General features: G+C 47.4%; 1 protein-coding gene across 1 annotated transcript in view; it reads left to right on the plus strand.

Annotated features, from left to right (window-relative positions):
* CDYL (chromodomain Y like) overlaps nt 1-19,716 on the plus strand; it is a 174,463-nt gene extending 154,747 nt beyond the window's left edge. The window contains exons 4-7 of the mRNA XM_045551619.1: nt 773-945; nt 8,456-8,666; nt 17,091-17,234; nt 18,091-19,716. Coding sequence (XP_045407575.1) covers nt 773-945; nt 8,456-8,666; nt 17,091-17,234; nt 18,091-18,249 — 687 coding nt within the window. The 3' untranslated portion in view covers nt 18,250-19,716. The remainder of the gene's footprint in view (nt 1-772; nt 946-8,455; nt 8,667-17,090; nt 17,235-18,090) is intronic.
* Nucleotides 19,717-20,892: the final 1,176 nt, after the last annotated feature.

Consider the following 20,892-nt stretch of genomic DNA (forward strand, 5'->3'; position numbering starts at 1 on the left):
GTATCAGAACCTGCACTATAGTTTACCAAAATGTTAAGTTCTAGTATTGGTTTTTTTCCTTTGTGAGCAGCTAGGTCAGGTTTTTTCCAGGCAAGAAGGCCAAAGTTCATACAGAAAGTCGGTGTGTCTGGAAGGAAGGGTCACATAAGAAATCAGTTCAAAGCTGGGTCTTGGTACATTTTTAGACTGCAGAGTCCCTTTGTTGGTTATTTTAAATGCTTCTTAGAGACCATTTTAAATCATTTTTGTGCCCTTCTAAAATTACCTTTCCATGCTAATGTGTTTGTACTTATAATGCACTTATGCACCAAACTATTTAAGTTTCTGTCCCAAGTGTGGCAGGCTAGGTTTTTATATAAAAACAAAACAAAACAAAACAAAAAAACAATGGAACTAGTTTCTTTCAACTGGTTTGAATATGCCACCTGCTGTCCAAACTGGAGAAATGCCCAGTGATGTGAATGTAACTTGGTTTATCTACCAAGAGCCGCAGTGACTATAGAAATATTGAGGGAACGTAGATTCACATCTTTCTAATTATACTCTATTTATAATTAGTTATGTAGTTATGTTTATACTGTCCCCAGCAACCCAATTTCTGGTTACAGAAAATAAGAAATCTGCAAAATAATTAAAATTACGATACATGCAGGGAACTTTTATCAGGCCACGAATGCCTTTTTTATAGGTCCACATTAAATTAGTAATTAACTGCTTTTATGGTTCTATACCTAAAATACTCTTTGCCACTTTAACTTCTGGTGACTTTCAGGTAATGAAGGAAGTCCAGAGCGCCCTGACCACGGCGGCTGCCGACGACAGCAAGCTGGTTCTGCTCAGCGCCGTCGGCAGCGTTTTCTGTTGCGGACTTGACTTTATTTATTTTATACGGCGTTTGACAGATGACAGAAAAAGAGAAAGCACTAAAATGGCAGAAGCTATCAGGTATGTAAAAATGGTGTGTTTTTAATGTTGGTTTGGGTGTGCCAATCCACAGAGAACATGCCCAAACAAGCCTTGAGAATAAAATGTACATCTTCCACTGAGAGACACTTGTAGCAAGATTAATTAGATCATGTCTCTTCTTTGGGCCTGGCATGAATTACTATTTGCCTTGGGCAAAAAACTGACTTCAAGGCTGGCTTAAGCCCAGCAAGTGCTGAAGGAGTGTTCTAATGATTAGAGTATGCAATAATGTATAGCAACAGTTTCCATTATTTGTGCTCTGAGTGTGTTCTGTCCTCAGCCCTTAAATAAAGATGGATTCTCTTCCAAATAATGACTTACCATTTGCTTGACTGTAAAATAAATTGTCTAGGCTTTATGACAAGCTAGTTCCATAACATCACGTGGAAAGATTTTTTTTAGTACAAGCAGCGTAAATTCTTGTTCAAGTTCATCCTAGGTTTCAGCTAGATAGCGAACTAGGTAATACGAAGTGAAGAAATGAAAGTCCCCCTTTTTCTCTTAACACCCACAAGGTATCTCACTGTTAATTTGCATGTCTTCCCCAACATTTTTCTAAACATTGTGGTTTGTATTTTTAGTTGGGTTTTTTTTTTTTCTTCAGTGACAGGGTCTTACTGTGTTGCCCAGGCTGGAGTGCAGTGGCTATTCACAGACATGATCATGGCACACATACTGCAGGCTCAAGCTTCTGGGCTCAAGATTGGCAAATAGGCCAGGCAGCATGGTGACTCACGCCTATAATCCTAGCACTCTGGGAGGCCAAGACGAGAGGATCGCTCGAGGTCAGGAGTTCGAGACCAGCCTGAGCAAGAGTCTCTACTAAAAAATAGAAAGAAATTAGCTGGACAACTAAAAATATATAGAAAAAATTAGCCGGGCATGGTGGCGCACGCCTGTAGTCCCAGTGACTTGGGAGGCTGAGGCAGAAGGATTGCTTAAGCCCAGGAGTTTGAGGTTGCTGTGAGCTAGGCTGACGCCACGGCACTCTAGCCCAGGCAAAAGAACGAGGCTCTGTCTCAAAAAAAAAAAAAAAAAAAAAAAAGGTTGGCAAATAGAAATTGTATACATGATATTTTGAAATATGTATACATTGTGGAATGTCTAAATCCAGCTAATTAACATATGTAATACCTCACATTTATCATTTTTGTGTGTGGTGAGAACACTTAAAATCTACTACCTTAGCAATTTTCAAGTTTATAATACATCGTTATTAACTGTAGTCACCGGGATACACAATAGATGTCTTGATCTAAGCATTTTCAAATATATATTTCACACACACATGAATAAGGATTATGTTTAGTTCTGTTGAATTAATGTAATTGTACTTTTTTGCTTTGCAGCTTTTTTCATGTAACAGTATGACTTTGAGATATTTCAGTTTCCTTGGTTGTTGGATTTTCCACAGCTGTATCATACCAGTACAAAAAGCTTTCCCTAGAACCACCCTAATTCTGCTATGAACATATCCCCTCATTTATCATACTAATCACCATACTGTATAATTGAAAGTGTCTAATTTTTCAGAGATGAATTTTATTTAAAATGAATGAAACCCAGTCACCAACCAGAAAGACTGTTGTACTTCTGTACCCACCTTCCAAAGTGACCCCTCAAACCCTTTGTGTTTGCCTTTTTAATTTATAGCAGGATGAAAAATTAAAGAGAAGGCAGACTTACAAAATGACAATAAAGTGGCTTGGCTCTTTCCCCAAATCCCCCAGACATCTGGAGTGTTGAAGTTGAACTTCTTTTGGTAGACACTGGGCTCCTGCTGGCTGAGAACCTAAGTACTGCCTTTGGGGCACTGGGCTTTCTGGCCCCCTAAACCATTCTAGAGGTGCAGAGCAGGATGGGTAGGGGCACTTTTTTGTGTTTGGGTGAGTCTCGGGTGGGGCATCTCTCTTTGGCAGATTATCCCATGCTGACTCTGATGAGCATTAGACTGCAGAGGAGTCCTAGAACCTATGCCTTGGCCTTTCATAACATATTTAATCATTTTCAAAATTAATATATTTTCTTATATGATATACACATGTATTTAGGCGGTTTCTATTCCTTAATCTTTTGAGCATTACCATTTTTTAGGCTATAATATATATTTTTTTTTCAGAAATAATTTGAAATTTTATAACCTGATCTTATTAAGTACTATTTTGTGGTCTCCCAAATAATTTCAAATGTATGGCCCACTAGATGGGACCCCATCTTGTTACTTGATCGGCGTGCATAATTCCTTGTCAGATTATCAGCACCTCCAAGACAACTGGTAGATATCTGCATCATTAGACCACCTAGTTAGGATGAATCACATGAATTTAATTTTCATTTCTTAAATACAAACCATTTGCCCCACGTGGTCATTTTTGTATCATGTATTTCCCATGAGATCACACTGAATTTACACATAATACTGTACTTTGGGTACCTCTGCTGCAATAAGAACATAGGATTTGTCAGCAGTCCCTTCTGGGTCCTGGCTCCGTGTTCCCCTGTGGGCTTTCCCTTGAGCTCCCCTCGTAAATCTTGCTGGTGCCTCACCCTGGCAGCCCACTCCCCCCAGTGTTGGATCATCCTGGACAGTGGATACGGCCAGCGGTGTTGGGATTAGGAAAAGCAGAGGAGAGAGAGAGCAAGACATTCAAGTAGAGGTCTCATGTGTTGAACTTTCAAGTAACTTTAGAAGTTTATATATTTTCATAAGCTCCCCATTCCCCACAAAAAGCTGAATTGATATTCTAGTAAAAGCGCCAAATCCTGCTGTAGGGAAACCTGCTTGTTCTTAACATGACTGTATTCTTGTCAATGTGAATTTTTCTTAATATACTCTGGCAGGATCAGAACAATAGTGAGTTACACCGGATTCACTTAACCTTTGCTCTCACTCATTTGCATTTAAATTAATTTTTATGTGGATAAAATTGGCTTATATACAAAAGCTCTTCCTATGTATAATTTTGTTTCTCTGGTGTCTCAGAATTATTTAAAACTTTGAGGCAAAGGACTTCATTGTAGCAAGTTTCCAAAAGAAAAGTGGGAAAGAGGAAGATGAAGTCAAACATTAGGTTGTCAGGTATCTGGGGCAGCTAATTTTGTGATCAGAATTAGTGGTGATGATGAATTTGCAGATTAACTGTAATGAAAAAATTCACTACTTTAGTGATTAAAACCAAAATTCTTATGAATTAGTTTACAACATTAGGCTTTTGAAGCCTGTTGGAACTAGTAGCTGCCACTTAGTGTCTGGAGGACAAGGAGCCAGCCGCCTGTCCCCAGAAGCAGGTGTCTTCTCCCCTGAGGGGGTGGGGGGATGAGTGGCACCTGGAGGCCAGAGGATTCCACAAGCAGGATTCCCAGTGAACCTGACCTCCTGCGATGAAGGGAGCACTCAGCTGAGAAAAGGCAGCCACTGGCTACTCCGTGTTGCCTCATTTTCCCCAGACAGTTCCTAGACCATCATCTTATGTGACTTTCTAACTATTTGATGCCTTGTGAATTACTCAGTGTTCTTCAAGGGAAGAATTTTGTTTAATTTTAAAGTACTTTTAAAGTAATTTTATCACTCTCCTTCCCTGCCATAGCCAGCATATTCTTGAACTTAATGCACAAACAATTCCAAGGAAACAAATTTAAATTCAGTATGTTGCGTTGCACGTATTTCAATGTTCATGTGTTTTGATTTTAAGTTTAAAAATTACGTTTGCTTGAGGTTCAGCAAAAGTGGGGCCTGAAGGCAGTTCTCACTTTCCCACCTCCGATAGCCCGTGGCTTGGTTTGCAGTCCCCTTGGCTAAGCTTTTATGGCCCTGGGAAGTTTCTACTAGACAGAAAAGCGTTTCTTTGAAGATTTGGTTTGGTTTGGTTTTTTATAGAGATGGGGTCTTGCTCTTGCTGAGGCTGGTCTTGAACTCCTGACCTCAAGCAATCCTCCCACCGCAGCCTCCCAGAGTGCTAGGATTACAGGCTTGAGCCACTGCGCCTGGCCTGTGTTTTATTTTTTTAAATAAAATGAGTTTCTGTGCAGGCCATGTTCATTTTTGGTATCTTTGGGCTCATCTTTCAGAATGGCCAGTTCCTGTCCTCTTAAAAGGGAAGGGGGTCTTTGCTCCAGAATAGCAGAGACCACCTGGTTCATTTATACCCCTCCCAGAGAGAACCACCAGCTTCCACTGAAGTCATCATAGTTATCATTTGGGCAAAAATAAAATTTCAGTTCCAGAAAATTTCTCCAACCTGTTAAAATCTAAGTTTTGATTTTTTCAGTGTCTGTTTTAGAAGCTCTTTTATACAGACAGATTGGGAGAAGGGGCAATGCTGTATGAAGTAATTAATACCTTGTACTATTTCCCCTTCATGTTAATCTGTCACCCAGTCCATGGTTTCCAGGTGTCAGGCCTGGGGCAGTTTCTGCTTTGCCCCCAGGGAGACCTGTTTAGGAAATGTTTCTGCTCTGTATTATAGAGACAATGAAGCATTACCTTTTCAAGAGTCCTCAGTAACTGAGCCTAGGAAATGTACTTCCACCTTGTGTCATTGACCCCAAATCCTCAAAAGGCAGCACAACGGAAGTAGCTTCATGTGGTTTTTCTAGGCTCATTTAAAGAGCCTGCTTAAAAGGTTGTCTGACTCTTTGTATCATTAAAGCCCAGTGTGATCTTTCTCACGATGCCTCAGGCTCTCTCATTTAGAAAGACTTAGTGCTACCCGTTCATTTGAATGAGTCAATTCTTGCTTAATGCAAAGATCCTGCAAACTTTGGGGACCTTGCCAGGCCAGGCTGAGGTCAGCCTAGCTGGCTTGAGATTACTAAACTCTCAGCCCCCCTTTCCCGTGTCTTCACATGCACACATACCCCTTCTCACGTCCCCAGCCTGTCTTCTGCAAAAAAATCTAGGACTCATCCTGTCAGTATCTAGGGAGCTGAAGGGGGAAATGTCTGAGATGCTGAGTCCTGGTTTTCAGAGGACTCTGAACAGATAGCTCTAGCTTTTAAACTGCTGAGCCATAGAGAGCATCTAGATTGTTACTTTTAGTACTGAAGACGGAGATCAGGTTTAGAATCCAGCAAGTGGAAAGCTAGCTCTATTCATTCTGTAATTCTGATCCAGAACTCAGGCAGCCTTAAAGAGATTATCTTACGTTTATTTTGATGTGTGTTTATCTTTTTCTCCACCATGTGAAATCATAGCAAGAAACAACCTCTGAACATAAAGATAGCTTCCAGTGTGGGGAAGATGGACATTTCCAGTGCATTGTGTTAGGTTGGCTTAGGGTGGGAACCCGAAAAGTATGTATAGGATGTAATACTTAGATAGTGATCATAAAGAACTTTGACCCCCTTGTGGTGCTAGTGGCAACAGAAGGTTGAGTGGCAGAATAGCATTGTGATTAAGGGATTCATTTTTGGGCCTGGTTTCCTTGTCACGTAACATAAGAAAGAAGAAAGAGAGAGATGTATAGAGAGAAAGAGTAGCTGCAACACATAGGGGGAAGAAAGAAATGTCAGGCCATTTGCCACCGTGGTGACAGAAATTGTATGAGACTTAGTGTTTTGAGACTTTGGAGGAGGCAGCCCAGAGGGTTAGTTTTAGGAGGAGTAGAGTGAGAGTTTTCCACATTCCTGGAAAGAGTAGGGGTCACATGTGGCCATTTCTACTCAATTCTAGGTGTCCCTAGAATGAGGGAATGGCATGGGAGTGATGAGTGAGCGACAAGTGCAAGTGACAAGTCAGACCAGGCCTCCCTGTGTCCAGTGAAGGGCCCAGGGGCTGAGGGTCCTCTGGCTTACTAGTAGGGCTTTGGAGTCAAGACGAGTTGAAAAACAAAAATGAGAGCAAGCTTGTGAGCTCCCCACTTGCCAGGAACAGGATATCTCAGGGTGTAGATTTTGGAGGTCAGCAAGGAAGATCCAGGTCCCGGTCCAGTGTCTGCTTCTCAGCTTGGTTCAGGGAGGGTCAGGTGGACAATTACCTTATATTGGCTGAGCTAGAATGCCCTGCCTACACTCCAGGATCAGAGACAAGTTAGAGAGGGATCCCTGCATGGCTCAGGACTTCTCCCAGCCACCTTGTCAGAGACAAGGGAGATTAGTGGCTCAAGGGGACATAATCAACCCAGGAGACTGGTTCCTCTCAATTTAGTCAAAGATCCACGAAAACCTTACTGGTGACCCAGGGACTCAAAGGAAGGCAGGATTCGGGAATAGACCCAGGACGAGCTGCTTCCCGAATTGCAAGCCTTGCTTGCCAGAGTCCTGGAGGTCGTGTCCACCTGGTGTGCCCTCCGGGTTTTGGCACCAAATGTTAGGTTCTGAGCCAAGAGGGAGATACACGAAGCCTCGTGTGGCAAAATGCTGTTTATTTTGAGCAGATGGGTGGAGGCCAAAAGGGCGTCCATACCAAGGGAGGGGAGAGCCTTGGGTTTTATACAGGGTTTTTCCAGGGGAAATAACACCTGCAGAGATACGGGAGAGGGTACCTTCGTCCTTATCAGGCGGGGTAGGAATGCCAGCATCACTGCAGCTGTCTGTGGTCAAAATTAGATTTACAACCTGCGGACTCTCCAGACTCCTGTGGCTTTTTTGTTTTACAAGCTTTATGATCACTAAGTATTATGTCCTACACATACTTTTCAAGTTCTCACCCTAAGCCAACCTAACACAGTGTGGTGCCAGCCTACCCTAAATTGAATAGCAGCCTATACTTTTCCAGCCTGATCCTAAAACAAATCCAGAAATAGCATGGGCTTGGTTTAATAAAACTCAGCATCCTCCCCAAAGGCCACCCTTGTTCTTTTCTCGCTGTCCTCTGAGCTCCTGCTGAGGCCGTACCCACAGTGGAGCACAGGGTAGTGCCCAGGTGTATGCCTTGTGGCACTTGCTCTTGTTTGCCAGTTTTGTGTCTTAAGCCAGCCTGGGAGACTCTTACCTCCGCCTCCCCCAGGCCGTTCAGTCTACTTCCATATAAACTCAGCAAGTTGTTGTTTCCAAATAATCAGTGAGCTGTCTAAAACCATAGACAAGGCCAGATCTCAGGGTTTCTGACCCCTGATCCCCCCTGTGCGGTCAGCACCAGGCAGTCTCCAGATGCCCATGCCACATTTTCCCTGGGACAGCCTCTCGATAGGTCATATGAAGCCCAGAATGTTCACGGGAAGGCAGGTTGAGGAGCAAGATGTGTTGCTCATAGAGCCCAAGAGCCACCTGCAAATGCCAGAACAGCCTGTGGCTGCCTGTTCCCAGTGCCCTCACACAGGCCCCATAGTGCAGCCACCTCCTGCCTGAGGTCCCAGCTGTCACCAAGCCTTTACCATGCACAGCGAAGAAGTCCAGGGCCCACAACTGCTGGGGGAAGGCCTTAAACAAATCTCAGCTCTTAGTGATTTCTGTACAGTTTACATCTTGGTAAATTGAATTCCTTAATAGACTTTTCCTTTGCTCAGATATGCAATGTTTTGAGTAATTCCCCATTTATTTTTCATTTTAGAAACTTCGTGAATACTTTCATTCAGTTTAAGAAGCCTATTATTGTAGCAGTAAATGGCCCGGCCATTGGACTAGGAGCATCCATATTGCCTCTTTGTGATGTGGTCTGGGCTAACGAAAAGGCTTGGTTTCAAACACCCTATACTACCTTCGGACAGAGTCCAGATGGCTGTTCTACCGTTATGTTTCCCAAGATTATGGGAGGAGCATCTGTGAGTACCTTTTTAAAAAAAAAAATCATTCTAGAAGACTTTCTGAAGAAATCTAGTTTGGTTATTGTTTTTCTAAAGATAAACAGTGTGTCATTCTGTGGGGACTTTCCATCTTATAATTTGGATTTTGGTTCGTAGAATGTTATTGACACTGTTTTGCATCATTCCCTGGAGAACGAATTTATTCACTAAGGACCCTACAACTTTCCATAATAACAGTGATATCCACTGTTCGTGAATACCCAGTTTGTAACCCAAACAACAGAGTTTGCACTTGAAAAGTTCTTTACGTAGTAACCTAAAAGCTGCACTTTTAAAAGAAAGCAATTTTAAGAGAGAACAAAGTTGCATAGGATTAGAGAGTTGTTGTCCAACTTAATTAACTGTTGAAGCTGATCCATTCATGATAACAGTTTGCATCTGTATTGTAGCTTGTGATTTGTCAAGCATGTATGCAGGTGCCATTCCTTAGCCCTTGACTTAGGGCAGGAGGTGGTATTGTGGGTCAGGTTCTCCAGAAACAGACACTAAGATGGGTTTGGCACATGGGGGGATTATCAGTGGTCAGTGGGCAGGATGCAGGGCTGGACAGGCAGAAGTCAGCAGAGCTCCAGCCACCCCCCGGGGAGCTCTGCAGCACACGTGGCCTGCCCCAGTTGCCCTGCAGTGGACCAGAGTAGCTGGTTCTTTTACGTCCATTGTCCTTGGGTGTGGGATGTGCAGGAAGAGTGTTGTGCCTGTGGACAGGCAGCTGTCTGCAGCTGAGGGTGTTCCTGAAGGAACCAGAGGCCATCTGCTACCAGTGCCACCTGCAGCCAGGCAGTAAGTCCTCCTGGAGGGACCGTGGCAACACAGCCGCGTGTCCACATAGCCCTGTGCCACTCGGATCCACCTCTTCATGCGGAGTTAGGGGGCAGGTCCTCTGGGTTTCAGGGGCTGTCTTCCTGGAGGGAGATTAAACAGTAATAAGTGTTTCAGTTCAGAACCACCTGGATGATGAAATTAGTGGGTAAAAGTATGATGAGACAAAGGATATTTCCGTCCTCTCGTCACCTGCAGTGGGGAAAATAGTGATTTGACAGTGGAGAGGCCTGGCAGGCACCACCTTACTGAGTGGTCAGAGTTCACCAGAAATAAGACCTGTCACCCCATACACCCTGACACGTTGCACTGAGGGGGACACAGCATCCATGGCGGTGTGGACGTCCTGCTGAATGGGCGTCACCTCAGTCTCATCACGGGAATGTCAGCCAAACCCAGACTGAGGGACACTCTGCACATACTGAGCAGCACTCCTCCAAGGGGTCGCAGTTGGAGAAGGTAACGGAAAGACTGCAGAACCATCGCAGCCTGGAGACCAAGGGGACAGGCCAGCTCAGGCAGTGTGGGTCCTCGTGGGAAAGGGCACAAGTGGGAGAGCCAGTGAAATGTGTATAGGGTTTGTAGTTGAGTTCATAGTGTGGCATCAGTGTAATGTGTTAACCTGGGAGGGCTGGGTGGGCGGGTCATAGGCCCTCCGTACTGCTTTTGTCTTTTTTCCATGCATCTAAATATATTCTGGAAACAGTTTAAAATAAAGGAATCAATGTAAAAGAGGAGGAAGGGTAATAGGCTAGACTGCGATCCCTTGGCTACTCCTGGTCGCAGAGCTCCCCTTGGCCCCGCCGTCCCTGTCCAGATCCCGGAGGGTTCTGAGGCTGGTCACCAGGCCCTGCTCAGGCCAGAATCGCCGCACTTACGCACTTCCTACCACAGCTGGGCAAGGGAGGCCCAAGAGGCACCAGCTTCCGTCCTATTTCCCAGGCGCACGTGTCCTTCCAGTGCACCACGTGAAGGTCCTCGGTGCGCCGTGTGCACTGCAAGTCGGAAGGTGGTGCCCGTCCCACGGTGCGCACCGCCACACTGGTGCTTCTCAGGTCACACCGACACTCTGCCCGGCCGGCAGCTTCTGCAGGTGCCATGTGCGACTCAGCCAGAGGGCCCTGCGGTCCTGGGCCCTCTCCCGCATGTTCTTTGCTGTGAGGTTGGTCTGCAGGCGTGGCACCCCACACGGAGGGCCAGACCCTCTGTAGCCTCAGAGAGTGGTGCTGCCTGAGGACCAGCAGGCAGGACAGGCCAGGCAGACCCGGAGGAAGTGTTCGTTCCTGTTGGAGCAGTCGGCTTGCCAGCAGGGGCCGATGGGCCTGTGTCCTCAGGAATAAAGCCATGCTGGTGGCTCAGCTGGACATTCAGCAGTGACAGTAGCCACATCAGCCCTGATGGGTCACAGTCTGTGCTGCTGAGCTACGTTCCTCACCCTGCGGCCACTTGGTTCGTGTGTCCGTCCTGCAGGCGCAGGTGGCCAGCTACCGAGACTGGCCAGCACCACCCGCCTCACAGTCGGTTCCCCTCCATGGGGGAGGCTCATGGTGGGCACGAATGCTACACGCAGTCCGCACTCCTTCCCATTCACCCACCTGCCTGCATGCCTCTGTCCAGCCCTGTCCCCGGTCCTCTAGGCCCCTGACCAGCCGTCCAGGACACCACTGCCAGGGGTCAGGATCATTCTGACCTGATCCACTTCCTCTACACCAGGTGGATGACCAAGTGCGTCCCCCATTGAGGGCATTTTCCTCACCACTGTCTTTTTCTGCCACTGCTGGGTGAGGCTCTGGTGAAGTTGCCATCCCCGCTTTGGCCTGCACACCCACACAGCGAGCCACCCACGCACAGACCACACTTGGCCACCCGGAGTCCCCCACATGGCTGCAAGTGTGAGCTGAATAGGACGCTGGGGCTTGGCCCCTGTGTGGGCGGCGCGGCTGTGCCTTCTGTGTGTGTCTGCCGCTGGCCCTGACCTCATGACCGCGAGGAGAAGGAACTCGAGTCACGGCAAGCATTTCCCGTGCATGGTCGCTTGGGGACCTGGGGCCAGGCGCCCTCTCTCTCCCAGGGCCCAGTCAACTCTCCAGGCACGTCCTTCCCTGCTGGGGACAGCCCAGCCTGGCTCCATGGCTGTGCTGCTCTCCTCGCTCTGGCACTGGCCACAAGCCCCATCCTGTCCCACCGTCCACACAGTAGGCCATGCCAGTCCTGGCCTGTCAGCTTCACCCAACTGGGTCCCCACTCTCTCAGTGCTTCTAGGAGCCATCCCAGGAGCAAGGTCACTCCATCTCCTGGGGAACCTACCAGGGGGTTAAATCAGTATCTCGGGAGAGCTCCCAAATCAGTGAACTCTCCTGTCCAACTTTACGGTCGGGTTCCGGGCTAGGTGCCGTTAGAATTCAGGCCCACAGGCTTCTCACAGCTCCCACCAGCACTCCTGGCTGGGCCATGCAGCTCCTTTGGAGGAGGAGGAGAGTTTCAGGCCTGATTCCAGGAGAAGGGATGGGGCAGGTCTTAGGGGGAGCAGCACCATCTTGCAGAGACAGAGACCCTGCATGATCTTCAAGCAAGGTGGCAATACTTGTTTTTAATAGGGATGGGTGGGCTGTTTCTGTAGGCTCAGAGGAGGCTGGGCCTCACAGTTTTGGGCATTCATCCAAAAGCCCCCACACTAAGTTTTAGGGTGCCCTCCTCCTCCCACCACTGCAGCCTAAAGACCTTCCTGCGGTGGATGTTTAACATTGTCTGAACTTGGTGGCACACCCGGCAGCCAGGTCTCAGCTCTCTCTGCTTTCTTGCCGCGTGGTGCCTCTTTGCCTGTATCAGTGGCAACAGGCAGTCCTGCTCCGTCACCTGTGAGAGTGCCAGCACATGGGCAGCCGCTGCGCTGGGTGCCACGGGTGCTTCCCCTGGCCCACGCGCTGGTCCCTGCTGCCGCCCAGCGCCAAAATCGCTCTCCTCACCACCTTCTCTTCATTCCCACCTGGCACGAGGTGGTTTTTCTGGAAGCTGAGATGGATTTGGGGAAGGAGGACTTGGGGAGTTAGGTGTCAGCATCCATGGAAGGGCAAGGAGGAAGCATGATTGGACAGAGGGTGACAGACATAACCCATGGGGGCTCTGGAGCCTGCGTGGCCTCCAGCGGTTCCAGGTGCCCCTCCGCACTCGGCAGGGGTGCAGCAGCCCTGGGAAGGGCCATCGGGGGGAGGCCCTGGGAAGCCCTCGGGGGCCCCTGACAGCACTCCCAGCAGCTGGGCAGTTTGGCCAGGGCATCTGGGCGGCACATCTGTGCTCGTCCCAAGTGCTGCCCTCTCTTACAGATGGAGGGAGGTGGGGGGTGCGTCTGAGTTGTTGGTCTTGTCCCTTTCACCGTGCTGCACACACTTGTCACTACCCGATTCCCGTGGTAAAAAGTCATTATCAGTAAAACTACTTTCAGTTCATTTTGAGTGATTACTGTTTCTTCCCACTTCCTTCCTGTTCTGTCAGTAAAGACTCATCCTCATCAGTAGTATCATGGTAGGCTCTTCTTTTTTTTTTTTTTTTTTTTTTTTGAGACAGAGTATCACTTTGTTACCCGGGCTAGAGTGAGTGCTGTGGCGTCAGCCTAGCTCACAGCAACCTCAAACTCCTGGGCTTAAGCAATCCTACTGCCTCAGCCTCCTGAGTAGCTGGGACTACAGGCATGCGCCACCATGCCCAGCTAATTTTTTCTATATATATTTTAATTGGCCAGCTAATTTGTTTCTATTTTTAGTAGAGACGGGGTCTCGCTCTTGCTCAGGCTGGTCTCGAACTCCTGACCTCAAGCGATCCACCCGCCTCGGCCTCCCAGAGTGCTAGGATTACAGGCGTGAGCCACTGCACCCGGCCAGTAGGCTCATTTTGAGTTATCTCAGAGGAGGTTGAAGTCTGTGGTTCTGTCCTCCCCAGTTGTATGTAGTGAGGGGAAGGCACATCTGGGGAAGTAGTAAACAAGCACACATTTTGGGCAAAGTCATTTTGGAAGCGGAGCCCTTAGGCCAGATGCTGCTCAGGGGTGGAGGTCTGAGCGGGCACATGCCAGGGAGGTCCGTGATGGGCTGAAGTGTGACAGAATGGATGGCTGGAGCGCCTGCCCTCTGTCAGCTGTGTTCCTCTCCGCTCCCCAGAGCTTGACGGATCTTTAGTGTCTGCTTCCCCCTGGGATCTCCTGCTGCCACTGGAGCAGCTGTCCTCAACTGGGGCAGTGTCCACCCACCCCTGGGGGATCCTATTATGAGGATAAACAGAACATGCAGATAAAACAAGCTGTGCAGGCTCTCCTTTTCTCACAGCGTCCGCCGTGGGGGCAGAGAGCTCTGGCACCAAGCTGCAGGTGCAGGGGGTGATGTCTGGGGGCATTTTTGGTTGTCACAACTGAGGCGATGCCAGTCGGCAGAAGCCGGGGTGCTGCTGCTCAGCACCCGACGAGACGCCAGCCAGCCCCGCCCTGCGGAGCAGCTGGCCCAGCTCTGGCGCAGGGTGAGAAACGCTGCTCTCGAGCCGGAGCCGAGAGCTTGCACGTCCCGCAGTGCGAAGCCTCTCCTTTCTGAGCAGAGGATTTGACAAAAGCTCTGTACAGAAGGTGAATAAATGCTATTGTGACAACTCTTGTTCAAAGTGACTATGAAAAGTCACTCCTTTCATAAGCTTTTTGGTGTATTTGAGCTTTTCGGCAGCCTGAGGCGAGACTGGAGCAAGTTTGGTTTTCCCTACTGGGCATGTGCAAAGCTCTGCCAGGTGGACAAGCTAAAGGGATCGTATTATGAGGATAAAAAGAACGTGTGGGTAAACAGGCCGTGGGCAGCGAGCTCTGGCACCACACGGCAGGGGCAGGCTGCGCAGTTGACCCGGGGGTCCTTGTGCGGTTTGTACTCACGGGGGGCCTGCTGCGTGCCGCGCGCTCTGCAAAGCCACAGGCCTGGCTTAGGGACCACCGCTGTGAGCCTGTGGGCTCGGCAGTCTTGGAGCCACTGCGATTGGCACCTGAAGGAACCTCAGCCGATGGGAGCACAGAAGTTGGTGCCAGGTGGCACCTGGCAGCTCTTGGGGACCTGCTTGGGTGCGGGGCTGGAGAAGCGCCCAGCCAGTGGCTGTTGTCCTTACCGAGTTCACCCATGAAAGCTCCTGCCGGGCAGAGACTGGGCCAAGGGAGTGAGCGGCACAGAAGGTCTGCTACCCGCCCTTGCCTCACCGCACCTCTTAGCACCTCTTGCCGTGGTCCTCTGGCTGAACTGAAGGACACCTCTCTTCCCTTTCTCTGGCATTTCTCATTTGGATGGTTACACAAGAACTTTTTAAAAAGCAGTTGGACAGTTTTGCCCACTGTGGGTGCAGTAGGTGGTCTGCAGTTGTCTCTGTGCGGTCTGCCATCCCGGACAAGTGGCAGCCGGTCAAGTTCCCGGCAACTGCATGGTTGTGGATCCCGTACTTGCGTAAAACTTTGGAGCCTCTCAAAGTACTGAAACTGCATGTGTGAGCACGTGCTCACTCAGATTGAGGATACTTAATCCTGCTGATCTTACCAAGGGAATGTTTTTCTTCAGTTTTTTGGTTTTGTTTTGGTGACTGTAGTTTAGACCAGTTTGCTGCCTGTGTCTACATGAGAAAACGTTAACAACCTCGAATCAGTCCTGTCCTTCCTGCCCTTGGAGAATGCAGGACTGCCCCTACTTGTCCTGCGCATCCAGCCTTCTGGAGTAGAGAAAACAGAGTAGGGAGGGAAAGACTCCAGCCAGGCTTCGAGGAGAGAGAAGGGCTGTTCTGGAGAAGGGCTGTTCTGGATCAGCTGGCGCCAGCGGTGAGGATCAGGGGACGTGAAAGGGACACGGGGAGGGAGCAGCGGTGGGGCTGCACGTTGACTGCAGTTGGCGGAAAGTGACATTCTGAGAGGTGAGTGCGGAGGACAGGTGTGGAGGGGCGCGGCCGGGGTCGTTGGCATTGCTGCCTGCCGGGCTGAGGCTGTGGCTCAGGTCGCTGCTGAGAACACACTCATGCTTTGCCTAACCACGGGTTGCGGTGCTGTCTTCACTGGGTGTTGAGAATGAAGGAAACGGGATCTAGAAAAGGGAACTCTTACTGCAGAGCATTTCCCCGCTGCGTCACTGCGTCAGGAACCCCTGTTCTGTCACCCTCTCTCGCTGCGTTTCAGTCTGCCTTTAGAAGAACAGTTAGTATCCTAAGCTAACCCGTTATCCATTCTTTCTTTGTGGGTTCTCTTTTCACTGAGAAGGGGCTACACCCAGGACTTTGTCCAAGACCTAGCTCAAATAACAGATTCCCCACTGGGTGGTAATTACGACCCTTGCAGGCCCTTCTTGCGAGGGGCCCGTCCCCAGCCCCGCTTTCCAGTCTCTGCCTGTGTTGAAAGAGCAGGAATGAGCCGGCGTGCGCCTCACTGACTCTGACCCTGTGCTCTCCGGGCTGAGTGCACAGTGGCCCGCAGTGTGCGGGAACTGTCAGCCGACAGTAGACTCAGTGACTTGGGGCCTTTCCTTAAGATTTTGCCTCTCTTAGAGAAGGAAGCCGCCTACCAAAAGTGTATTCTACCCAGGCCCCAGAAGCTCATAGTCAAGTCTTCTTCAAGACCATCAGCGTTAGGAAGGCTAACCAGGCAAGACGAAGCCAGATGGGAAGCGGTGGCCGCAGGCTGGTGTGGAGTTCGTCAGGCACACCTCCCCTTCTCACCGCTCCCCAGCGCCGCTGAGCCCGTCCTGTGGGTGATGTCCAGTCCACGCGCATTGTGTGAGACCGTAAAAATGATCTAGAGTCCAGGACAAAGTTAAAATCAATTTCGTATATATACACTTTTTAAGCAAAAACAAATGTTAGCCTTCTCCATTAAGTCATGTGAAGTAACGATAATCAGACTCTTAAGCAGACCACAGTAATTATGGACACATTCAGGTCCTCGATAGTTTCTTCTTTTAATATCCAGGTGATACAGTGTGGCCTCCGGGGTACGCTCCAGCAGACACAGTCACTTCCGTGAGATCGTTTTCTCTGTACATGGAGAACAAGTCACTGCTGTCTCCTCCCAGATACAGAAAGTATTTTGAAGTAGTTCTGTGCCTGGTTCAGATCCTTAACATTACCAATTACCCAGCCTTGCTTGTGCCTTATTTCCCCAGGGTGTTTTGTGCATTATGTGAGTTTGCGAGTGGGAAGGGCAGGAAGGCAGGTGAGGAGAGGAGGTTATGCAGGTAGCTTTTCAAGTGAGCGGCAGATATACCTTTTCTAATTTAGATCTCTTTGTTCAGTCCCTGTGATTCTGCGTTACATCATAAAATAAGCCCTTCATATTCTATTTTTAGAAACTCACCCGCCCTGTGTGCTACTTTCCCACCTGCGCGGTTGACGGCGCCTCGCACGGGGCCTGCTCGCTGTGGCCCTAGCGGGTGTGCGCATTGTCCCTGCCGGGGCTGGCGTTCTCACACGCCTGTCCTAGGTCTGGATTTTTGAGGGGTGAGTTTTCAGGCCGGGTCTTCTTTGCCTGCCTCCCCTGGCATTTCACACCACGTCCACTCTTCTTCCTTGCAGGCAAATGAAATGTTGCTCAGCGGGCGGAAGCTGACCGCACAAGAGGCATGTGGCAAGGGCCTGGTCTCCCAGGTGTTCTGGCCCGGGACCTTCACCCAGGAAGTCATGGTTCGAATTAAGGAGCTTGCCTCGTGTAATCCAGTTGTACGTCTAATCAGTTCTGTTACACATACTGCTTTTTAAAAAATAGAACACTTCCCTTCAGAGAGCTCCCCAATCTGACAGTGTTTCTGAGTTCTGCCCGTCTGCCCCGGCAGCGCCACCTCACGTGAAATATTGCCACAAGCTGCGCCCGGCATCTTTGCCCCAGATGCTCTGCCTGTCCTCCCTTTTCAGATACCTGGCATTAAGGGAAGGGACTTCAGTCTGAAATTTAGTGACTTCAGCTGTCCCATTGTGAATGTCTACACCAACATTGATAAGATTCTTTACCGTTTCCCAAGCCTTTTCATATAATCACACGATTGGGTCCCCAGCACCACAGTGGGCCTAAGTTTTTGTTTAATAATATGCTGAAGAATAATCTTCTAACAAGATTGTATTTAGCAAGTTGCAGGGTGAAATGTTGTTTAATACTAGCTGACACAACTCCCATGTAAACTGTTGGAGCCATATGAACAACCATCGTTAACATTAAATTTTGTTTAGAAAATCCCCTTGGCGGGCACTCTGGGAGTGTCAGGGAGCATCGGAGGGCCGCCGGCCGCAGCCGCAGTGCGGGCCAGGGCTGGTCTCCTGCTGAGTAGGGCCAGGTCGCAGGCAGCCCTGCTGTCTTTTGAGATAGCTTAACAGCCACTTTAAAGTTGAGAATTTACCCCCCATCTAGTGTGAAAAATGCTTTTATTCATAAATTAGGCCTGATAGATATTGTGAAAAACTGTCTGGTGACCTTTTTGACAGGTCATTTCTCAAGTCTGAGAATGGCCTCGTAAATCTGGAGGAGCAACGGAGCCAGGGTCTGCAGACATCACCTTGCTAACCGCCTGCTTCCCGCACACAGGTGCTCGAGGAATCCAAAGCCCTCGTGCGCTGCAACATGAAGATGGAGCTGGAACAGGCCAACGAGAGGGAGTGCGAAGTGCTCAAGAAAATCTGGGGCTCTGCCCAAGGGATGGACTCCATGTTGAAGTACTTGCAGAGGAAGATCGACGAGTTTTGATGGTCAGGCTGCCTCCTGATGACAGTGGAATTGGCTCCAAGCTGCCCTAACCCATCCTCAGCCTGAAACAAGTTCACCCGTTGCTCACGCTTGGAAGCAGGACTGGAAACATCCAAGCTATTTATTATCAAGGAGTTTTTAAGTACTGTAACTTTAAAATAAATAACTACAAAGCTTCTTTGTCCAAATGTCATTGTTTTATACTTACATACACACAAGTATAAAAGTATAATGTGAGCACTAGACTGCTCTTGGAAGCTCTCGTTTTTGTTTTCTTTGGCTAGTACTGTATAAAAGACAGAGCTGTGTTTTACTGGTTTTGGATGACAGGAAAGTCTGGAATAATGTTTGCTTTCCTCATTTTTTCCTCCTAGAACACAGAATCTAAAGGGGTATTAGCCAACCTCACCGTGTCCCTGCCCCAAATAGAGATACAGAAAAATTTGAGATGTTGCCTTTGTCTCCAGGAAGGTACAAATACCTCAGAGATGGAAAATTCTAAATCAAAAGTAAGACTTTTGTTTTAGGATACATACTTCTGATGAAAAGTCCACTGATGAGCATACCCCCAAACCAAACATATGCTTAGGATTCATGCTGAGATACTGATTGATTTTCCCTTTTTTAAAATATGTCCGGTTCTTACCCAGTTAACATGAATAAACCACTGTCTCTCTAGAAGAAAGCTTGTTTTGCAGTATTAGTGAATCACTGAATAGCTTAAGTATGAATATCTAAGTTATAAGTTAGGCCTAGTGGGTTTTAAATAGTTTTTCTGACCCTTTTGAAAAATAACTACATAAGTGCTTCTTGTTGCTGGGTGAGAAATACTACTTTATATACAGTTTTGGTTTTCTATTTGCAGATATGATTGATGTATTACACCAAAATAAAGTATTTTTATGTTTATAAAGTATAATTTTTAGGTTCACTTAGAATATATTTTATTTAATAAGTTAAAATTCTTTTGGCACACTATTAAATGAGAAACTCCTTTCAAGAAAAAAGAACTACCTTATATTTGACATTTAATGTTCTTGGTCTCTGCTCTGTCTATCCAATACGCTGAGTACAGTACGGTATCCAGGATGCCCTGTGTGAGTAGACCCGCACATTCCTTTCAGGAGTGGGCACTGATTCCAGACTACAGATGCCTGTTACTGGTTAGGCTTCTGAGCTTGCAATCACATTGAATGTATGAAGAGCGAAGTAAAATCAAAACCTTATTTTTGTACAGTTTTGAAATTTATACTTAGAACTGACCACCTCCCCGGCCATGTGGAGAGCTGTACAGTGTGTAAATCTGCCTTTACCTTGGATTGATTGGTACAGTATTTTTGCATCTGTGGGACCTACTTTTTTGTTCAGTAGTTTGAACTATATATAAACTGTACAATCTGTAAAGTTTTTATAGAATAAATATTCAGCTGTGAAAACTGGTTAAATAAACTAATATTTCTTAACACATTTGAAAGTTTCTTTGATTAATTCTTGTGGGGTGTTTTCTCTCACCTGTTCTGTGAAGTGTATGTATGTGTGTTCAACGTGTGTACAATTTAATGGGGTGGACGCCTGTGTAACCATCACCCAGGTGGGACCGAGAATATAACTAATGTCCTCCCAAGTCACATCAACCTTGCCTCTCACCCAGGAGACCATTTCCTGAATTTTATGTCAATCCACTTCTCTTTCAAAGAAATTATTCCTAAAATATATTACTTAGTTCTACCTATTTTCAGCCTTTATATCATATCACAAGTAAGCTGTGATTTACTTCTTCAATTCAGTATTATATAAGATATTCTCTTACATAGAGTTGTAACTTATTCCTTCTCTGCTCACAGCTGCAACGTGGCTATTTCCCTTCCTGTTTTACACCCTTGGCCCACAGTCACAAAGGCAAATGGTCAGGGATAGGACCGGGCTTCTGACCCAGGTCATTGTGAAAAAGCCCATATTCTGCCAACTGTACCATGCAGTCTTTTCTAGAATTTACAAGTAGGGAGCTAACTCAGTTCTCAAATCGGTGGGTCTGTGTCCATCATCCTGGATTTTGCATTTTCTAGGCTTTGTAGTCCACATTCCCCTTTTCTGAAGCAAATTCCCCATTTTTCAACTTCTGTCTCAAGAGGAGCATCGGCAACATCACCGGAGTTTGTAAATTCATGCCCAGTGTGGGTGAGGATGGAGGGAAATGTAGCCTTGTGTTGGTGGAAGTCTAAATTGGTTCAACTCTGTAGGGAAGAGTTTGATAGTGACTGTCAAGTATAAAAACCTTGACCCAGCAAGCAACTCCGTTTGCAAGGATTCATCTTAAGGAGTGAATGGTTATAGGAAATTTGACAAAGATAGATTTGCAATTAAATTTAACTCCGGATTATTCCTAATAGTGAAAAGTTGGAAACAACATTCATGTCCCTCAGTAGGGTTTTGGTTAAATAATTATGGAACACTGCCACAGTGGAATGAGTACACATTTGTTGAAAAGAGATGTTTATAAATCTTAGGTTAAAAAAAATTATTTAACAATTTATGTCAGAAACATGCTTTTAGAAGTTTTAAAGGATATGCACAAAAATACTCTCTTGTACTTGCCAGATTCTCCCCCTACTTCCCACCTCGGGGCTAGACCAGGGCTGCCCT

This window comes from Lemur catta, chromosome 5 (genome assembly GCF_020740605.2).
Source record: "Lemur catta isolate mLemCat1 chromosome 5, mLemCat1.pri, whole genome shotgun sequence".
NCBI classification, from domain to species: domain Eukaryota; kingdom Metazoa; phylum Chordata; class Mammalia; order Primates; family Lemuridae; genus Lemur; species Lemur catta.